The sequence below is a fragment of the Saccoglossus kowalevskii genome, chromosome 2 (assembly GCF_978046115.1).
Source record: "Saccoglossus kowalevskii chromosome 2, keSacKowa6.1, whole genome shotgun sequence".
Taxonomy (NCBI): domain Eukaryota; kingdom Metazoa; phylum Hemichordata; class Enteropneusta; family Harrimaniidae; genus Saccoglossus; species Saccoglossus kowalevskii.
Window position 1 is genome coordinate 29807014 of NC_140642.1, and position 23018 is coordinate 29830031.

At 37.7% G+C, this 23018-nt stretch overlaps 4 protein-coding genes across 4 annotated transcripts; all 4 read left to right on the forward strand.

The window, feature by feature from the left end:
- The first annotated feature begins 1423 nt into the window (after positions 1-1423).
- LOC102802476 (uncharacterized) lies at positions 1424-6978 on the forward strand. The gene is made up of 3 exons (XM_085494143.1): positions 1424-5097; positions 5307-5330; positions 5692-6978. The coding sequence occupies exons 1-3, from the start codon at positions 1551-1553 to the stop codon at positions 5976-5978; spliced, it is 3858 nt and encodes a 1285-aa protein (XP_085350269.1). The 5' UTR covers positions 1424-1550; the 3' UTR covers positions 5979-6978.
- A 5767-nt stretch (positions 6979-12745) lies between these two features.
- LOC102802346 (uncharacterized) lies at positions 12746-13768 on the forward strand. The gene has a single exon (XM_006816982.2). The coding sequence runs from the start codon at positions 12746-12748 to the stop codon at positions 13766-13768; it is 1023 nt and encodes a 340-aa protein (XP_006817045.1).
- A 7922-nt stretch (positions 13769-21690) lies between these two features.
- Positions 21691-22233, forward strand: LOC144352768 (uncharacterized protein F54H12.2-like). Its single transcript, XM_078009608.2, has one exon. It carries the CDS (start codon positions 21691-21693, stop codon positions 22231-22233), a length of 543 nt encoding a protein of 180 aa, XP_077865734.2.
- On the forward strand, positions 22230-23018 carry LOC146748654 (uncharacterized protein F54H12.2-like). Its single transcript, XM_085505627.1, has one exon. It carries the CDS (start codon positions 22230-22232, stop codon positions 23016-23018), a length of 789 nt encoding a protein of 262 aa, XP_085361753.1.

The following is a 23018-nucleotide window of genomic DNA, read 5'->3' on the forward strand; positions in this document are numbered from 1 at the left end:
TATTCTTCTCGTTTAAATATGAGCTGTTACAGCTAATAGACTGACCAGTTCCTCATCATTATTATATGACCCTGGCACGTGCTTATAATGATTCTGGAATGATAATGATAGCTGGAAATAATTTTCGCTGAATAGACTTTTAGGGTGTTTTGTATGGAATTTGTTTTCATAGATTTTTGGCGAGTTGAATTTAAAATTTAGGAACAACAGTATATTTGCTGGATTTTTTTCACTAAATGATTCCTTCAGCGAAAATAGCGAAAATGAATTCCAAGCGAAAAATAAGTATTCTACAGTGTAGAATGATTAGGTGCATAAGCGTCTTCTAATAATAAATACAAACATTGCTGCCACCATAGTTTGACCGGACTCCACACAAAGAAGTTTGCTGATTCTGTTCTAAACATTTTGAATTTCGGCATTCCCATGGTGTATTATTGGAAGGAAAAGATGTATTCACTTTCAAGATTTTGGAATGTGCGAGATGCATGCAAAATAAAAAAAAGGGAAGGATGTGACTGCACACAGCACGCTAACGTGCATTCAGAAAATAATATAAACAAACACTAGGAAAATAAAACAATAGCCTGTAAAACCTCATCTCCGAGGGCGTATTCATCCAATTACGTCATGGAAATATCAGTTCTTTAAATTTGCCGCACCATAGGACATTCCTACGTGCGTAGATAATACATTTATGTTTTTGCTAGTGGCTGCAATGGATGTCTAACATGAATAAAACCAAATAACCCCTTTTCTTACAAAATTAATCAACTACGACAACTGCCAGAAAAGCATTTCTAATTTAAAGACCCGACTTTACACAGTACTGTTGATATTAGACGGTTAATGTCAAAATCACTTGTGTAAAAGTATTATTATGCTTACAACGAGCTAATTATACCCACCAAATTACTTTTGGAACATTAAGGCTAATCGTTCTCTAGAATGTCACCGTCAAAATAAAGAATTTCTCTATAAGGATATTTGACATCAAAATAAACTATTATGCATGTAGGTGAATGTATCTTTACAAAAATAAGCTATTGTGTAGTAAATATTTGTTGTTACAGTGATTATCTTTTAAGACTAGTAATATGGCAATTAAAAATATGTTGTTTTATATTGTAGATGCTGAACACGACGTATGAAGACCAACACAGACAGAACATAACAATCGACAAACAAGGTGATGTCAACAGAATTTTGTTATACCACAGGACATTCGGCCGAATGACATTACTCAAAGATACTGAAGACGCTGTGTACAATAGTCGAAAAACCTACTGCAACAAATCCTGAATACCTCACTTTTGTATTCATTTGTTATTTTCTTCTTTCTTCTGATTATTGATTGAATGGTAAACAGGACTTCAGCATAAGACCATCATTCAAGTTATCTTTCAGTAATCATTTTCTTTCCGGGACACTTCTACCTTTTCATATCTTCTCCATACAAAATACCCTGTAAATCGATGCAATGAACGTAAACTAAAATCTGCGTAGCATACAACCTTTTTAATTAATGTTATGCTCAGTTGACAAGAACTATGGGGAGTGCTTCATCCTTGTTATCAGAGCCGGAACCTAAGTTTGAAGTTACGAATACTCCTCTAAGAGCATTACCAAATACACTATTTGATACTGACTCCATTCTATTCAAGACGCTGAAATTACCTAATAATAACATTCTAGGTATACAGCATGAAGTGCAACAACTTACAAGTCTGGAGGTAGTTGATCTAAGCCACAACAAGATAGCCCGTGTTCCATTTCAATTATTGGAGCTACCTCGTCTCAGGTGCCTGTCACTCGCGGGTAATCGTCTGCAAAGGATATATGATGTCAACAAGGCTACTAAACTGCAATATCTTGATCTTAGTGAAAATCATTTCAAAAGCATGTTAGATGTCCATGGATTATTTGAACTCAACAAACTCAAAAATCTTCAAATGAGATCCAACAGACTGACAGAAATACCAGATAACATCAGTAAACTACACAGTTTACAATGCCTTGACTGTAGTCTGAATGAAATTAGAGTAATTAACAAACTTCCTTCCGCATTGCACACATTCAAATTACGAGCTGGACAAGGTCCAAGTCTAACAATTAACAGTAACATTGGCAACACTTGCAGGCGAATGAAACACTTAGATCTAAGTAACAACCACATCGATTCAAAAAACGAGGCAATGGATAATGAAATCGGAGTCTTATCCACAGTCTCGCAAATGACGAAACTTACATACCTTAATGTTGAAGGCAATGATATCAATACTATTCCATCCACATTTAGCAACTTGACTAATTTAAAAACATGTATTATGAAAAATAACAATATCAATGCACATTCTGGAGTACCTCTGACATCCCTACCACGCATTGAACACCTTGATATTGACAATAATGCATTTCATTCAATTTTCACAATTTCAATTAAATCCATGAAATATATCTCAGCTCGTGCCAACTGCATCGTATCACTTCCTGAAAGGATGGCTCCAGAAATATTAGAAGAACTATATTTAGATGACAATGAGCTAAATGATATTTCAAATGTTAAATTTAATTCAATGGCAAAGTTGAGAGTTCTTTCCTTGAGAAACAACCATCTACAAACCATTCCTGACAGCTTGGGGCGTGTATTTAATTTAGAAACATTAGACCTCGAAGGTAATCAGATAAAAGACATCCCAGAAAACCTTTCATGGACAAAAATGAAAAAAATTAACCTTTCAAAAAATAAGTTGAAACAGTTTCCTACTCAGCTAGAAAAAGCACCCCAGCTTGAAAATTTAAACCTTTCGAGCAATACACTTGGCGACACTGCAACTAAAACATTATTCAGTACCTTGCAAAAGCTGAAATGCTTGAACATCAAAAATACTGATTCCAAGCATATTCCAGATGGATGTTGTAATTCTGAAAACTTAGAAGAACTTATACTCAGCGACAACAGTTTTGAGGAGATTCCACATGACATCCATCAGATGAAGAATCTACAAGAACTGCATATTGATAATAATAATATTGAGGTTGTGCCAACGCATGTATTTCAACATACATCACTTAAATCTATCCATGCAAATGACAATCAGATACATACTATATCCCACAAAATATATGCAAATAGTGAAGGGCGTAGATTAACACTATTAGATATGAGTAATAACATTCTTAAGTCCTTGCCAAGATCAATACAAAATGTTACAACCTTGAAGACGTTTGATGTATCTTACAATCAGATGTACTTTATTCCATCTGCACTGGTTGAACTTACAACAGATAGTGACAATAATCAAAGAGAAATTTTAATTAAGGGTAACTTAGCTAGGAATATTCCATCATCTGTAAATAAAAACGTTCCACTAACAAACTTTAAAACCGTTGGAAATGAATCTGATATCAATCAGCTGAAGAGAGCATGTATGTACTTTATTGGCTCAAGATCTTCTGGAAAATCCCTTTTGATGAGAAAGTTGTTGTTGGCCAGTGGTAGCAAATCTGGTGTCCCTGAATCAAATCCATTAAAAAATAATGCTGCTTTCCTTAATAGCAATATTTTGCCAGTAGATGATGACATTGACATTAAAGTGACTGATTGCAGCGGGCCTGTCGAGCTGCAAGCTATAGCACAACTATTTTTTGTGACAAATGCAGTATACATTATAACAGTTAACTTAAAGCAATATGACCCAACCGGTGATAGTTTCAGTCAGCATATTAAGTACTGGATAAAATATGTATTTTCTGTCATTGGTAGTGATTTCATGGTGCTAGTAGTTGGAACTCACTGTGATCAAATCACTGACCTTCACCGCCACGAATGCTGCAGAGCAATCAAGGACGACCTTGATGAGTTTTTAAAGAAATTTAAGGAGGTAATTGGGTCGAGTGGCCTTCTCTTCTCTTCACCCTGTGACGTGGTAACAGTTGGAAGTTCACGAGATCCTGAAATATCTACACAGTGGATTCAGCAACTACAGAAACAGATCATTGTAATGTTAAAGAATAAAATAAACAAGTTACTGCCAATCACAGTCGCTGGGCTCTATAGAAAAGGGGTTCCTTGTATAGAACAGATGCTAAAGTTGGAGAGTATTTTGGTGGAGAAGCAAGAAGAAGAAGAAGGTTTTCAAAAGATCAGACTTACTACTTCTGAATTTGAAGGCCTTTGCAAAGATGTTGGAATGAAACAGAGTGACGTAGATGATGCGAAAGTATACTTGAAACTAATTGGTGTTATCCAGTATTTTCCAAAAGCGTTCAAATTTCATGCATACATATTTCATAACATGGACTATCTGAAAAGTATTCTGCAGACATTTGCTGGAAAGACCAGAGAAGAGCTCTTGAATCGAAGAATCTTTCCACCAGGGTATGAAGATACCTATCAAGTAGTGTTGAACATTTTTAACGAGAAAGCAGTTATCTCAGAAGAAGTCCTCTCAATGTGCATTCTCAAATACCTAGAAGTTGATGACAACATCATCAAATTGGTCCTGGATTTGTTATTAGGTTTGTACATAGCATATGAAGTACCTGTTTCTGGGAATGAAGATGCATTCCTTCATATACTTGAGGATAAGGATGACGTACCAATGGTAATACTTTTACCTGCCTTCCTGCAAAATAGCATACCGGAGCAGAACATTAAACCAGTGTTCATGGCAAAATTTGAATTTCCATGGGGCTTTCCAATGAGGCTGTTCCATATATATCTATGTGCAGTACATGAACACGTGAAAAAACATTCAAAGGAGAAGTTTCTGGCTATGATCAATGGAGTTCTCACTCTTGTGAAAATCAACAAAGCAAGAACTGCTAAGTCACTCAATATTTACACTGCCATGTGTGACGACCTAGAAAACACATTTGACAAGTTAGAACAGCACATCATCAAACACATTGTTCAACTTACAAAACAGCAGTGGCCATATTTACAGTATAATATACTATTTAGTGCAATTTGTACAGAAGAATCTGGATGTCAAGATGCTGGTAATATCAAATATCACGAGAAATGGAAAGCCTTTCCAAAAAAGTACGCAGACGTTGAGAGATTGATGGATGAATGTCCAAGGAGGAGACACGGTAATTGTTGTTCTTTCTTTAGTAAATTATGTGGTTTGCTTTTTGCAATTGATCTATCCATGTATTTATCACAATATATGAAAAGGACAGGGCTTGGGTATGATTTAATATAACCAGAAGTTTCAGGCAATTGCTTTCACAAAGTATCATTGAACACAATACAAATAGAGTATATACTATAATATTTTTTTGTTTTGTTCTTGTTACAGAAGTGCCAGTTGAAATTATTAAAGGTATGTTAAATGTGTACCAAATCTCCATAAACAGTAAAATGAAGAACGTCAATGTCCTTAAACTTAAAACATCGATATCATGACTAATGCAAATCTTATTACAAATCAGACAAATACAATAGCAATTCGTTGTGATTGGTTTAACCCAGACGCACACTGGGATCCAACACATGTGAACAATGTAGAAAGGATAATGTTTTTTCACTCTGGGTTCAGTGAATATAAAACACTAATTTAAATTGAATATCCCTTTTAAGATTCAATATTGAAGTCTAGACATTAAGGTGAAATCACGTACCAGTATACTTCACTTTTGTTGAATGCTATGTGGTTAATTATATCACACTTTGCTCACTTACAGGACAAAAGTTATCGAGAGCTGTAGACCTAGTAACTGAAAGATTCGACTCACAGAAATGGAAATTACTGGCACAATTTCTCGGAATACAAACAGAAGCAATTGATAGAGAGCGTATCTCCGTGAAAGACAAGTTACGTACAATGGTGCAGGCATGGAGTGAGAAGCACCAGGCACCAGCTCTTATCCCGATGATGAAAGACAAGTTAGTTCAAGCATTGAGGGTTGTCGGTGATGCCCAGTTAGCAAATGACATTGAGCATATCAGTGTTCAAAATTGGACACTGTAAAAGTGCCTGTTTTGAAAATTTGCATGAATGGACTGTTTGAGAAAATGAACACTTTTTGAAGTCACTATAATGTTGTTAAAGGAGGTCGGTTTTCTGAATGCCCTAAGCTTTTTAAGTGGGGGAAGGGCGGATTCGAGGGAAAGATGACGAATTTAAAGAAAATATAGCCAAAGTAATGCAATGACAAAGACGGTATGCATACTGAGAGGAGGGAGGGATTACCAATGTTTGTTGTTGAGCTTATTTGGGCTTGGAGTGTCCAGCACATTGTTAAATTCATCTGGTTTCTGATGATCTCCAGCTTGGAAAATATTAAGCACAGGCCAGAGTTGGACGTGGTTGCTATCATGATCTTTACTAAAATTTTCCGCAATATGCTATCAATCATGAGCTCCTGATTCATGAATCGTCTTAATTCAGTATCCATGACAACTTATTATGTTAATTTACATTTTATTCAATGGACAACATCAATAACATCAGAGGTTCCGAAGATTCTAATCTGCGACCTTTGCTTTTAAATATATTTATAAATGATATATTGATTAATTATTTGAAATGAACAATTTAGAAATATTAATGATCACCAAGATTATTTTATTGTTTTACACCTCGATCCTTTTTGGCCCAATATGTAAGCAAGAGTATTGGAAATGTTGTATTTTAATTTGATAAGGTCGAAATTATATTATGTTTTGCTTGTTTGGAATAGTATTAATAGGAACCAGATATTAAGATAAGGAAATTTCAACATGAATTGTTATTTTTTTACATAAGCAACTGACAGGTGTTTTTTTTTATTAATGACTTTGTATTTTAAAGTATTATTCACAATGTCAAGATGAATATGTACTAATGATTTATTCAATGATAGCATGCTGACTCTAACGAAAATCACAAAATGGATTACCGACAGTGTCATAGAAACTTCACCTGCTGTTTAATCCAAATGTTTTAATTATTGTGAAATAAATTTTAAGTGAAAAGTACATTTAGAAAACAGAGCCTTTGGTGTGTGAATGAAAAGCACACATGTTTGAATACTTTGCAAAAGCCCATTGCACATGTTTATTTTTAGAATGCTGATAAATTCACTAGATTGTGTTGTCAGCAGTATTGGAGATACACACATCCTGTCTCTCCCTGTGACATAATGGTATGTCTCAGATATTGACATGGTGATTGTGAAATACCTTGGAATGTGTTGAGACTAGCGTAGTAGTTCCGGCGACACTATAGGTACGACCATGAGGGCGCTGTTCGTGGGATGACGTCATCCCATCCCAATATGACGTCACCGTTATGACGTCATCCCATGAACAGCGTCCTCATGGTCGTACCTATAGTGTCGCCAGGATGACGTCACAATGGGGACATGTTAATAAATTATGAGGGCGCTGTTCGTGGGATTACGTCATAACGATGACGTCATCATCCCATCCCAATATGACGTCATCATGGGATGTTATGACGTCATACCACGAACAGCGCCCTCATGGTTGTTCCTATAGTGTCACCGGGATGACGTCAGGCGTTCACAACCATTGACGTCACGAAAGAATTTTCTGAACGAACGACAGAGGGCGCTCTCTCTCACACACACACAAATAAATACACGTCATTTTGAAAACTAACGTTGTTTATTACACAAAAGAAGAATATTAACGTTAAAAAACATGACATTTTAAAATGATTGAAATACATAGGGTATACATTTTTGACAAAAAAACTAGTAAGATCAGTTACATTAAATATATTTTTTTGTTTATTTGTTTTTTGTGTTTTGTTGTTTTTTGAAGTAATTAATCATAAATTGAAATAGTATACATTTTCAAACACTGTTAAGTATTCACACTGAGTAATATAAGAATGATATTATTAGAAGTAATATAAGAATGATATTCTTAGGAGTAATAATGAGAATTAAAAAAAATGACATTTTAAAAAAAAGGTTGAAATACATGTAGTATACATTTTCAAACGCAGTAAAGTATTCACACTGAGTAAATAAAAATGGTTATACATGACATTTAAAAAAATGATTGAAAATGATAGCAAAACTAGGTTGAAATAAATGGATTAGGGTTAGGGGTCAACAGAAAACTCTCCAAGTTTCCTACATTTCACTGTACTATAGAGAATAACTGCTAAAGTATGAACGACATGTTTATTTTATATATGCTGCTGTATGATGTCAAAGAGTTGGGAATCCATTTCGCGTGTTGATAACATGATTTTACAGGAGGGTAAACACAATTCAGGGGTCGATTTATAACGTTGGAATAGCACACGATTATACCGTCTAGAATATTTTCCGACCAGTTCTGGGTGAATGCGTTGAAAGGCATCGTAACAAGTGGCAATTTTATGCATATCAATATCGCGCAAAGCTTGGACGATGTATTGGCGAATTTGGCTAACCTGGGTGTTTTTATCACAGAATCCATAAGATAAACAAGCGTGTCATATTTGTGAAGAATGGTCTATTTCACAAGCTCGGCAATCGGATTGAATGATGTGACGCACCTGTGAACAGATAAATTCAGCGACAATTTATCTATCAACAGTCTCAAACGTATAGTGGGAAATCTGATTGCAATGTTACTAACGAATTGGCTGACTGCTTGTGTTTTGATAGTCGCGTCATTCAGAACGAATCTATATAACAACAATAGGTGGGAGGTATTCACGACAGCTTACAAATAAAATAACTATAATCATTGATCAATGTGTTATTTGTATGTAAAAAAACAAAAAACGTACCTGACAACACTGTTGATTTGGGGTAAAATTTCATTGACATTTTTGTACTGTTCCATTGTTAATGCTACCCCACGTTTCGTTGGGTACCCGTTTAATATTCCCGAATATGTACATAACGTTTCCCACGGAATGAATTAATCGTTATGTACAGGTTCTTGGTCGAGCATAACAGGTGCGTAAAGATGTTCTCACCTGTTCTCGGGGCAATGGTGGGGGATTTACCAGCCATTGCACTGACGTCAGGTGCTACCTTTTTAGAACATTCACCAGTTGTTGGACGCGTCGCCCCGTCAGATGTTGTAGCCAGCGAATTAACAGTTGGACGCATTGACCCATCAGAAGTTGTTGTAGCCAGCGAATTAACGGCCCGGCGTTTCTTAGGACGACTCGTGCTCTGTTCATAGCTTGGAGATGGGGTCACAACGTCTTAGGCTAAAGAGCCAGCGAATTCGTGTAAATACGTGTTTAGCGGATTCATCTTGAAGCAAGGCTGAAGAAGAAATCTGAAGAAATGATGAGAACCACTAACTACACGTGTTTCAAATTCTAATGCTCACTCGATGATTGGACGATGCATTATATTTATAAATGTTGTGTAAAACAGAGTGTATGAATCATCTTTTTATTTATTATATATATATTATTTATCTTTTCCCACAGATTAATTAATTAATCTTAGTGATGACGTAGGTAGACAATCACAACTGGTAAGGGCTGGTCACCTAATTTTTATTTCCCATACAAAATTACAACATTCCTCGGAAGCACTTGCCCTGGTGTTGAACGATGAATGCGTACAACTGGTGTCCTGATACAATTGTATCAAGCCAAAACAGACCTCAAAGACACCGTAAATATCACAGCTGACTATGATGTTGAAATATGAATGTCAGAGTTGGTGTGACTCGCGTGTTATACAAAACATGAGGACATTTACGCTCTATGCCACATAACTTTCAGCAGCATGTCTAAGCGATCTCTAGAATTGGATCAAACGGATTCCACTGTTAAAAGGTAATCGATTCATTTTTATTTTTGTTTTCACGTTTTCAAACACTAGCCAATAATTCGGGATATGTGAGTTTTTGTTTTGTTTTGTTTTTGAAAAACTATCAGTTGAAATCACTGAGGAAAATTGGCACAGAAACAGTGAGAAATGTCAAAACACATCTCAAATATGTAAGTCTAAGTAGTCAGAATGTATAATAATGGAGATTTGTTTACAGAAAAGGAATGCTACAATGTTTTCAATTGATGTCATATCTCTCATTCACAAAAAATCATTTGTGAATCGAATCATTGCTTGAACTCAATTACCGAGCGTACCCCTCAGCTTTAAACAATTATTATGTGTGGAGTTACATTTTCTAAATTACTTAGGGTGTCTTTTCACTAGACATGACCTTGGTTTGTTATGTAGGTCGCTACACTAACTCAAGCCCACGCCGATATTCCCAACGCTCACTAGATTATATTTTTTGTTTTTTGTATCGAATTCTGTTTTCCGCTCTGTCTTAGAGAATCAACCATAAATGCAGGCCCTCTATGTGTGAGTAAGTTTTTTTTAACTGGACTTAAGTTGGCGCTGTTTTCATTTTTTCAGATTATTTATTTATTTATTTATTTATTTATTTATTTATTTATTTATTTATTTATTTATTTATTTATTTATTTATTTATTTATTTATTTATTTATTTATTTATTTATTTATGAGCATTTTGAAAATTGTATGTGGGGGAAAAATAAAACATGTTTTTAACTTCATCTACAGGGAGAATTTTACACTTCAAACTTTGTCAGATCCAGAACATGAATGTATTATTATAAGCAGGTGTGTACTCGGATATTATACATATAATTCGTTCGATATGCATGTGAAGATTAGTAAACAATATGAATATGAATAATAAAAATAATATAACATTTATTTTTTCAGTGAAGACGACACAGTTGAGCAATCACCTATGAAAGATAATGTTTATTTATTTATTTATTTATTTATTTATTTATTTATTTATTTATTTATTTATTTATTTATTTATTTATTTATTTATTTATTTATTTATTTATTTATTTATTTATTTATTTATTGAATTTTATTACAGTGATACTGACACGGATGATAGTGACGAGAATATCACCAACAAGATTAATTTCACTCTTGTCAGTAAGAGAAAACGTTTTGTCAAAAAGCAATCTGATTAAAATCTGATGTAGTGTACGGGTTTTAATTATTTAGCTATAAACTTATTTTAATTTTATTTTTTATTATATTTGTTATTAATGCCCTTTTATTTTATTATTTTACTTTGACTTTGTGATTTTTCATTCGTTATCGGAATCAACATGACAAATCACTCCACCAACTAAGAACGGCCATGCACAACCACCCACGAAATCAAGAAAGAGCTCTCAATCTGACACCTCTCGCTCGAAACTCCCGAACGTCGCAGACAGCTTAAAAAATTCCAAATCTGTCATTGAAATCGTTTCCGATGACCAGATGTGTTGCGCTAGAGCGAACGTGGTCGCTGTGGCACACGCAACAAAAGACGAAAATCCACCATCGATGTGGAGTACTATGAAGAGAAAAAAACAGGGAACAACTTATGCAAACCGTTCGAGCTAGAGAACTTTTACGGAAAGCCAGAGTCGTACAGGGACCATGTGGCATCAAAGAGATTAAAAAATTACAGAGCGTGTTACCCAATTTCAGAATACATGTATTGTTGCACGATCATTTTGACTCCATCATCTTTGTGGGCGATGCCGCAGAAGGTTCAATAGACATATATCTGTCATCACAAAAATTACCGGTTTTCTAGGAAAGAAGTACTATTGCACTAGGTGTGACAAGTCTTATTCTCACCGTTATGATCACATGTGTTTGACGGGGTGTTTGAGTTGTGGAAATCAAAGGGACTGTATGGTTACACGATGGCAAAAATGCGGAAATTGTCACAGATTTTTCAAGAACAAAGAATGTTTCGAACGGCATCAAAAGTCGGTTAATGGGATAAAAACTCTTTGCCAGTCAGTTCAACGTTGCGAAAAATGTCACAAACTCCTCAAATACCGTGATGGGTCTCACAAATGTAACAAAGTTTACTGCAAAACCTGCAAGTCTTTTCAGACGTATGACCACCTGTGTTACATTCAATCACTCACCGATAGAAAAAAGAATCTGACGAATTGATGGAAGAATTTGAGGAGGAGGATGACTCTGACAGCCATGGTAACTATGTCTTTTACGATTTTGAATGCACGACCGACGAACATTGCACTCGTATTCCAGATCTGTGCGTAGCGAGAATTCCACCGAATACGGAGAAAGTGCGAGTGGGCGTTAGAAAAAGAGCATAATGGGATGATTTACATTGCACATAATTCAAAGGGATACGATGGAATTATGATTCTGAAATACTGTCACGATCACAATATACTACCCAAAGTCATCATGAATGGTTCAAAAGTCATGCAACTATATATCCGTCGTGCAGATATCAAATTCATTGATAGCTTGAATTTCCTGCTCTATCTAAACTTCCTAAGACCTTCGGCATAGACGAGTTATACAAGGGGTTTTATCCTCACCTGTTTCCGAGAACCACTGGAGACAGTTACAGAAAACCGATACCCGAGGGTCGTTATTTTGACTCAGGTGGGATGAAGGAGGCGGCTAGAAAGACATTCTACACATGGTACAATGAAGAAGTAGAAAAGAACTCTGTTTATGATTTACGTAAAGAACTGCTCAAGTACTGTCAGAGTGACATGCGCATACTCACCGAAGTTGACCCTTTCAACCCGTTGCATCACGATCGCCTCTGTGTGCAACGTCATATTTCGAAAGAATTTCCTGACTCCTGATACAATCGAAGTTGTGCCTGAGAAAGGTTATCTCAGCGCCCAGAATCAATCCGCAGATGCTATAAGATGGATGGAATACAAGGCACACATCAATAACACGCGTATTCAACATGTTCGTAATTCCAGAAGAGAGATGAAAATTGGACCTTATCACGTAGATGGATATGATGCTTCTACCAAAACCTTGTATGAGTACTACGATTGTTACTTCCATGGTTGCCCAAAGTGTTTTCCCAGAAGGAATGAAACGAATCGCAAGAATGAACTCAGTATGACATCCCTCTATGAAAGGCTACTGGCGAGGGAAGAGTGGTTGAAATGGAAAGGATGCTCGCTAGTCACCGTGTGGGAATGCAATTTCAGAAACCTGATGAAGAACAATCACAAAGTCGAGAGGTTTGTCGGAAACTTAGATATCTCAAATCCTATCAGAGGCAGGGAGGCTTTTCTGGGCGGTCATACTAATGCCCTGCATCTGTATTACGAGATCAAGGAAGGCGAAAAGATAGAATATGTTGACTTTTGCAGCCTCTACCCGTACATCAATAAGACCTCGCAATATCCAGTTGGCCACCTGACAGTCATAACTAAAGACTTTATCGTCAAACCCACGGACTATTTCGGTATTATCAAGTGTGATGTTTTACCTCCGAGGAGATTGTATATATCAGTTCTACCTTTCAGGGTGAACAACAAACTGATGTTCCCACTCTGTTCCAAATGCGCGGAAACCATGAATCAAGACAAATGTCACCACAGTGTCAATGAACGTCAACTGACGGGTGTTTGGTGCACTCCGGAATTGGAAAAGCCTGAAGAAGTAGGGTATCGTATCACCAAGGTATACAAAGTTTGGCATTATGATGAGTCGGCAACCTACAACCCCGAGACTGGAGAAGGAGCGTTGTTTACAGAGTACATCAACATGTTTCTGAAAATTAAACAAGAGTCTTCTGGTTATCCCGAGTGGTGTCGCGCCGAGGAAGACCGAACCATGTACATCCAAAGACACCGCGATAGAAGCAAGATAACCCCAAATCCAGGCCTCAGAGCTAAACCTCAACTCATTCTGGGGAAAGCTGGGACAGAGATCAAACTTTGGACAGAGCACATATGTAGAAACGTACGCCAAACTGTTGGAAATGTTGATGGATAGTACAAAGAATGTCACAGATCTTTCTTTTGTCTCTGACAAAATGGTTCTTCTCCAGCACTGCGATAAAGAAGACTACATTACCCTAGCACCCAATACGAACGTTGTACTGGCTGCCATGACGACGAGCTATGCCCGACTTAGGTAGTAGAGTCTTGTACTTTGACACAGATTCTATCATTTACATCCAGCGAGCTGGAGAATGGGATCCACCAACGGGTGATTATCTCGGAGATTTGACGAGAGAAATAACTCCAGTGGATAATTACATCACACATTTCGTATCGGGAGGACCGAAGAATTACGCATACCGACTACACAAACCGGACAAAAGTGGGAACCAAACGGTGTGTAAAGTGAGAGGGTTGACCCTCAATTACAGAAATCAACTGGAAATTAATTTTGACTCCATGAATCGACTCGTTCAGAGAACAAGCGGCTCTCTACATGTCAAAGACCCCGAAAAATAACACGCAAGGTAGATAGAATATTCAATAGAGAAGAAGTTAAAACATACAGTTTAGTGTATGACAAACGGGTGATACAAGATGATTACTGTACCCTCCCATACGGCTTCTAAAAACAAAACAAAAAAATATATAAATAAAAGCAAGATCATCGTTTACCTCCATTCATCCATTTGAACCTTGAACAATCACATTAACATGGATTCTACCAAATCGAACATGGTTCTATCACTCACCTATTCTGGCTTATGCACACTGCCTTATTTTGTTTTAAACTGGATGTTGAAAAAGTACATTGAAGAATGTAAAAAGAGACGCGATAACGAGCGAGGTCCTATTATATCGTCATGGATGCAAGATTGAAACACCTATTTACCTCTCTCGTGTGCGGTCCCACGCAGTCTGGGAAGACGTTTTTAGTCAAACAGATATTAGAACAATGTGACAGCGTCATATCTCCACCACCAGACGTTATCTATTGGTGCTACAGCGAGTTTCAGCCAGCCTATTTGGAAATGATGAAGACAGTGCCTCGAATTCGTTTTATCGAAGGGATACCTCCAGATATTGGTAGAATAATTGACCCGTCTAAAAGAAACTTGTTGGTGATAGATGATCTGATGACAGAAAAGGGTAACGATAAACAAATCGCCCAGTTCTTCACGAAGGGATCTCACCATCAAAATTTATTCGTGATACTGATTTTGCAAAATCTCTTTGATCAGGGCAAGCAATCGAGAACCATCAGTCTCAACATGTACTACATTTTTCTGTTTAAAAATCCAAGGGACGCATCACAAGTCAACATTCTGGCTAGGCAAATGTACTTGGGAAACATTAAGTTTCTTCAGGATGCATTCACCGATGCCACCCAAGAACCTCACGGTTACCTCCTCGTGGATCTGATGCCAGACACCCCTGAGGAAATACGCATTCAAACGAACAGTTTAGTGTATGACAAACGGGTGATACAAGATGATTACTGTACCCTCCCATACGGCTTCTAAAAACAAAACAAAAAAATATATAAATAAAAGCAAGATCATCATTTACCTCCATTCATCCATTTGAACCTTGAACAATCACATTGACAAGGATTCTACCAAATCGAACATGGTTCTATCACTCACCTATTCTGGCTTATGCACACTGCCTTATTTTGTTTTAAACTGGATGTTGAAAAAGTACATTGAAGAATGTAAAAAGAGACGCGATAACGAGCGAGGTCCTATTATATTGTCATGGATGCAAGATTGAAACACCTATTTACCTCTCTCGTGTGCGGTCCCACGCAGTCTGGGAAGATGTTTTTAGTCAAACAGATATTAGAACAATGTGACAGCGTCATATCTCCACCACCAGACGTTATCTATTGGTGCTACAGCGAGTTTCAGCCAGCCTATTTGGAAATGATGAAGACAGTGCCTCGAATTCGTTTTATCGAAGGGATACCTCCAGATATTGGTAGAATAATTGACCCGTCTAAAAGAAACTTGTTGGTGATAGATGATCTGATGACAGAAAAGGGTAACGATAAACAAATCGCCCAGTTCTTCACGAAGGGATCTCACCATCGAAATTTATTCGTGATACTGATTTTGCAAAATCTCTTTGATCAGGGCAAGCAATCGAGAACCATCAGTCTCAACATGTACTACATTTTTCTGTTTAAAAATCCAAGGGACGCATCACAAGGCAACATTCTGGCTATGCAAATGTACCCCGGAAACATTAAGTTTCTTCAGGAGGCATTCACCGCTGCCACCCAAGAACCTCACGTTTACCTCCTCGTGGATCTGATGCCAGACACCCCTGAGGAAATACGCATTCGAACGAACAGTTTAGTGTATGACAAACGGGTGATACAAAATGATTACTGTACCCTCCCATACGGCTTCTAAAAACAAAACAAAAAAATATATAAATAAAAGCAAGATCATCATTTACCTCCATTCATCCATTTGAACCTTGAACAATCACATTGACATGAATTCTACCAAATCGAACATGGTTCTATCACTCACCTATTCTGGCTTATGCACACTGCCTTATTTTGTTTTAAACTGGATGTTGAAAAAGTACATTGAAGAATGTAAAAAGAGACGCAATAACGAGCGAGGTCCTATTATATTGTCATGGATGCAAGATTGAAACACCTATTTATCTCTCTCGTGTGCGGTCCCACGCAGTCTGGGAAGACGTTTTTAGTCAAACAGATATTAGAACAATGTGACAACGTCATATCTCCACCACCAGACGTTATCTATTGGTGCTACAGCGAGTTTCAGCCAGCCTATTTGGAAATGATGAAGACAGTGCCTCGAATTCGTTTTATCGAAGGGATACCTCCAGATATTGGTAGAATAATTGAACCGTCTAAAAGAAACTTGTTGGTGATAGATGATCTGATGACAGAAAAGGGTAACGATAAACAAATCGCCCAGTTCTTCACGAAGGGATCTCACCATCGAAATTTATTCGTGATACTGATTTTGCAAAATCTCTTTGATCAGGGCAAGCAATCGAGAACCATCAGTCTCAACATGTACTACATTTTTCTGTTTAAAAATCCAAGGGACGCATCACAAGTCAACATTCTGGCTATGCAAATGTACCCCGGAAACATTAAGTTTCTTCAGGAGGCATTCACCGCTGCCACCCAAGAACCTCACGGTTACCTCCTCGTGGATCTGATGCCAGACACCCCTGAGGAAATACGCATTCGAACGAACATACTTTCATCTCAAGTACCGATAGTGTACGTGAGAAAGGTATAAAAAAGACAGTCTTCCACCATCAGTCATTTCATCATTTCAACCCGCATGCGAAAGAACGCTGATTTTCTCTCTGTATTGCACAAGGCCAACTCGAAACAACAAAAGGGGATAATTGATGGAGCCTCTAGTGACTTGATACAGTGTCTGTGCGAATGCTCACTCAATGTGTTGAAAGGGAATGTCCAGCTATCACCTAGTCAGAAAAGAAAATTGGCGTTGTACGTGAAACATCTCCGAGCACTGTCCAATAAGAAAACTCCAGTCAAGAAAAATTAAAAAATTCTGGTTCAAAAAGGGGGTTTCCTGACCGCCTTAAGGTAGAGATGCAGTTTATTTGGCTTGCTTTTTAATTGAGTAATTAGACAATGAAGTCCGTTTGTGGGTAAAATTACATCACTGGATACCTTGGTATACTACTAATTCAAATGCGTCCACTCATCTCTCTAACGGCTTTCAAAGTCGCACAGCATGAACTCAAAGTTCACTCTTTTCTATTTTTGCATAATTTATATATCCATGTTAATTGCGGACTTGTTATTTTTGTTCCACTCGCCGTAATAAACTGTTCGGACGCATTTTGAAGGAGGAACACCTTGTCAATAATGTGTGAAAATTTCGAGGCAAATGGCCAAAGCGTCTATCAGCTATTTTAATTTAAAACCCAAGAATTCAGCAAAAATAGAAGACGAGAAAAAGTCTAATTTGCATATTTGCGCGTTAAACCGGGAATTACTGCTTTGTCATACTACATACTATTGAAATTGAAAGTTAACGTATAGACATTTTATGTAAAATCGTTGGACCAGAACAACTGCTCTTGAATATATAAATCAGAAACACGTCATTCATACCAGTGTTTTGATGGGGTCGGTAAAAACACGTGGCAATGCCCAGTAAATATGACGTCATCTCATGAATTATTAAACAGGGGGCGGTCCTAGGAAGGTGACCTTTTATCACGATCAAAACATCATGGCTTCTCTTCGATGTATTTTCTATAAAAAAATGTACGAGTATTTCAGAGCCTATGGTTTACCGTGAAGAGTACAAAGTGGGATATTAAATTATTTATCCTTGATGATTTTTATGTAGTATTGAGAACCAACTCCAGGGAAGCGAACGCACAATAATGAATAATCGCGTAATCCTAGAATCGAAACGCGAGGCACAGAAGTTTTGTTCATCGTTTCCAATTCCATTTTTCCCACTGCAACATATTTGTTAAAAGAAATATTTGAATTCTGTTCGCTTTTTAAGGAAGCATTTTTATATTTTTTCCGATTTTGGCAATGCCTTATTCAGGGATTTTCTAAGACAGTCGCCTGCAAGAAGAGAGCTCCAGCTCCTAACGTAAAAGTTTTAAAATTTTGACCGGTTTTAAATAATTTGGGTTGGAAATCTGACATGTTTTAAGAGTGCAAAATTAAGGTGCATTTTCGAGCGGTCGAATTTTTCTGAATAAAAATCGGCAAATGAAAAAAATTTGAGTGCTAAACAGTGTGCTTCGTTAGTTTTAAAAAAATGGAATGTCCATCAAATTGATGTAAACTTCCCTATTTTTCACGGCAAAAGCAAAGGTCGTGGCCGAGTTGCAGGCTAAAAAACTCAAAAATCAAAACTAAATCATCAATCAGTAAGTATTATGACAAGGAAAACAAAACATCAGATGCGGAGAAGCGGTCAGCGCGTCAAAAGAGTTGTTACCGTAATGTATCAAGTTACCTCTCTCTGTGATTTATTTTTCATTGAAATTATTTGGTTTTTTCAATTAATTTTAGCGTACCTCTGCAATTTATTTTAGCATTGTCAGTTGTTTGCTTCATTGAATTAAACGGAGTTCTTCCGGTTGCAAACAAAGCTGTCTCGCACCACCTAGCAAAACTTGCGAATGATCGAAGTACAGGTACCCATTGGACAAAAGATACACAAAAGTTTGTATCTCCCCGACCCAGTGCAATATATCCGGTTAGAATCAAAGCTCACGTGGTCCTTATTTGAGGGACCAGATTCTGCCGTAAATTTGGGGCTAATCTGCACTGGCTCGGAAGGTTGTAAATGATTAGCTAGTTTGAATTTGCATAACAATACTGACAATGAACGTGCATTCAACGCCACAAGTTTTTTTGTTTTTTTAGCCAATCAGAATTCATCTTCCGAGCCAGTGCAGATCAGCCGTAAATTCGGGATGGGATTTAGAAAAAAAATAAAATGGGACTTTTAAGGTGTATTTTGGCGTCATTTTCGGACATTTCAATCATTCCTGATGCCCAAAATAGAGTCTAAGTTTTACCATAGTCACTGACGCCTATTCAAGAGTGTGATGTTTATTGTGACTAGCGTGAATGGGTAAGCTTCGTTTCGACAATGAGCAGTTATCACTGTAAACAATGTTAAATTATTCTTCACATGCTCAGTTTATTTTTTGAGAACAATTATTTAAAAATAAAATCTCTCAGTCAATCAGAAACTCGGATTCATGCCTTCAGGGAAAGTCATGTTTGGACGCTCACATCAATTTTGTTTTTCGTTCGGTGGGCAGATGCCTTCAGTGTAGCTTTTGCCTCTTCCGACATAGAAATCATCTGAATCTTCTTTCTACCTCTCTTTCTTTTCACACCACGCATAATGTAATGATAAAAATTAGGAAAAAACGCTGAGGAAATATAATGTTTGGTTTGCCAGTGAGCGAGAACTGATTCGAGAATAATTGCACATGCGCATTAATTGAATGAACTATGACCCATACAATCTCGATTTGCATATTGTCAATCAAAGGTCCTGTTATTTGGTTACTCATGCAAATTAGGCAATTGGACAATAACATTGCCACGTGTGAGTGTTTTTTATTTTTAACCAGAAAATAAACAGCAATTTTAACGGTGTTCCAATAAGAAATCATTGGTCAAATTTTCACAGAATGTTCTTTAGATAAAAATCTATATAAAAAAACGAAAAAAACTATTTTTGATTGAAATTCACAAATAAACTACATCTCTACCTTAATCGCTCCCTTAATTTCGAGCATATTCCCACCTCTACTCGGTCTTAAATAGATGGAATCCGTGAAGAAGATGGCTTTAGTCCCAGCTGAACTATTATCTACCATCCAAAACCAGAATGCTCAAATGACGAGGCCTGTGATGAAATCATTGACTTCGCTGGATAGAGACATGAATGACATAAATGCAAGAGTTGCCTGAAGATGAAAAAGTCAAACTGTACCAACAAGTTCTGCGCAAGTACTTGTTGTTGCGGGAGAAGAAAAACAAACCGATTCCAATCTCTGTTACGCAGCAATTACCCAGCAACGGTGAAATGTTGGAAGGTACTTTCTACGAAGAAGAACTTCAGAAAATAGTACGATGATGCATTGTACGTTGTGGAGAAAGTACTGCGCAAGAGAAAACGTAAAGGCCGTGTGGAATATTTCGTTAAGTGGCGTGGGTATGACGATTCGTTTAATTCTTGGATCAGGGACTTGAAACGTTTATAAATACCTTTCACACACGATGACCTGATTCATGTCAAAGATCATCATGTAATGCCTCACTTGATGTGTTCCCGAACAACACGTTGACAGAATACACTGTCAAACTACCGAGGACGCTTTCGTTAGATGGCAATTGGGAAGTAGTGTTGACCGACATCCACTACCCAAATTTATGGTACAATGTTGTACATAGCGAAAATAGGATCTTTTACGATGCCTCACCCAGTCTGAGAGATCATGGAGAACTGAAATTGAATCCGGGCTACTACAACTCGATCGAAATGATTTTAGACGCGATTCGAGAAAAAGGTCTGCCAGATGAAATACTGATGACATATAATTCGAGGTCTAGGAGAGTGACCGTAGCGGTCGAAGAAGGAGCTTGTGTAATCTTGATGGGTGGATTGGCCGAACTGTTAGGATTTCCCTCAAATACAACAATTACAAATGAAAGATGCACTAGTCCCTACCTTGCCGATGTTAGAAGTTTGTATTCCCTCTACGTGTATTGCAATATAGTCGAACACCAAATGGTCGGTGACGTTTCCATACCTCTCTTGAGAATAGTCAACATTGAAGGAACCCACGGAGATAGCATCAATCACACTTACAACAAACCATACTTTCTCCCGATTCGAACGTCAACATTCGAGACTGTGAAGATTGATATAAGGTCTGATATGGGAGAGAAGGTGCAATTTCAACGTGGGCGTGTGATTGTGACGCTGAGTTTTTGCAAAGCTTGTCCATCGCTAGTGTGAAGAAAAAGCAAATGAACAGACATCGACCGTACACTCCTCACGTGGGGGTTTACTACATGAATCAGATTGGACGAGGATCTGTATTTTCTGGCGCGAGACTGCAACACGGAAGTATGTTTTCTGGATTGGCGAAATCGGCCGCACCTCTGTTAACACAAGGTCTAAAAGCAGTGGCAAAACCAGCGCTCAATGCCGGCTTGAGTATTCTAGGTGACGTTGTACAAGGGAAAAACTTTAAAAAAGTGGCTTCGAGTAGAGAAAAGACTGCAGGTCGTCAAATTACTTCTTCAGTATTGAGCAATTTATTTGGAAGACCCTCTCAAACGGGGCAAGGACGCACCATCAAAAGAAAGAAGACAACAACGAGACATGTCATTTCTTCCAAGGCTAAGAAGAGGAGAAGATCTCCGGATATATTCGACTGAACATAATGGCTTTTGTACACGAACACTCCTGCGAAGGTGCAAAGACGAAACTCGATCACTTTACTATTCCTCCGACACAGACAAGTATTGAAAAAGGAAGTTATGAAGAGGTAAACCCACTCACGAATATAGCCGATGGTCCGATCGAATTCGTAATACCTTCGGCCGGAAGTGACTACATCGATATTGGTTATATGCTTTTGCACATCAAGGCTAAAATCATGAATGCCAACGGGAGTAATTTGGCTGCAGACGCCACTGTAGGGCCTGCAAACTTGTGGTTGCATTCCCTCTTCAATCAAATCGATGTGTACCTGAATGGAAAGCAGATTTCGGACGCATCTCCCACCTATTCTTACAGAGCCATGATCGAAACGCTATTGAATTATGGAGGGGACGCCAAATCAACGCAGATTGGTGCTGCAATATTTGAGAAGGACACTGCTGGAAAAATGAGTGTCGCAAACCCAAGAACCGATGATGGGGATGCTAACATGGGACTCAAACTCGATACGCATATACATCGCTCAGTAAGACAGTCGACATGATCGGACGAATACACGGGGACATATTTTTTCAACCAAAGTATTTACTCAATGGGGTGGATGTTAGACTGAAATTACATCGATGTAAAAATCAGTTCTGCTTGATCAGTTCAATCGAAAATCCCGCATTCAAAGTAGTCATCATCGATGCTACCCTCCTGGTGAGAAAAGTCAAGTTGAGCCCCAGCGTACAACTGGAACACATCGAAGCGTTGAAACAAGGTACTGCAAAATACCCCATCGATCGATGCGTTATGAAAATCGCTTCCATCCAGGCTGGTACAATGTCATTAAACAAAGATTTGATCTTCCTCGGTCAGCTGCCCAAAAGAATCATCCTGTGTCTGGTTTCTAATATGTCTTTCAACGGATCCTACGAAACCAATCTATTCAACTTCCAGAATTACGGTATCACATCACTGGTCCTCAATGTTAGAGGCGAGCAAGTTCCTGCAAAGCCATTGAAGACGAACTTCACGGCGGCTGGTGGTAGAAGTTGCATCATGGCTTATTACACTCTATTTACCGGTACAAATAAAATGGGTCAAGACCAAGGCAACGGCATCACTCGAGACGAATATCCCGAAGGGTACACAATCTTCGCATTTGACCTCACTCCCGACGAATCGGCCAGCGATTATCAACTCACTTTGATACAAGAAGGAAAGATTGGTCTTGAGATTCAGTTCAGACAAGCATTGACTGAGACTGTGTCTGTTTTGATTTATGCTGAATACGACAACGTTATCGAGATTGACAGAGACAGAAACGTATTGACCGATTTCTAG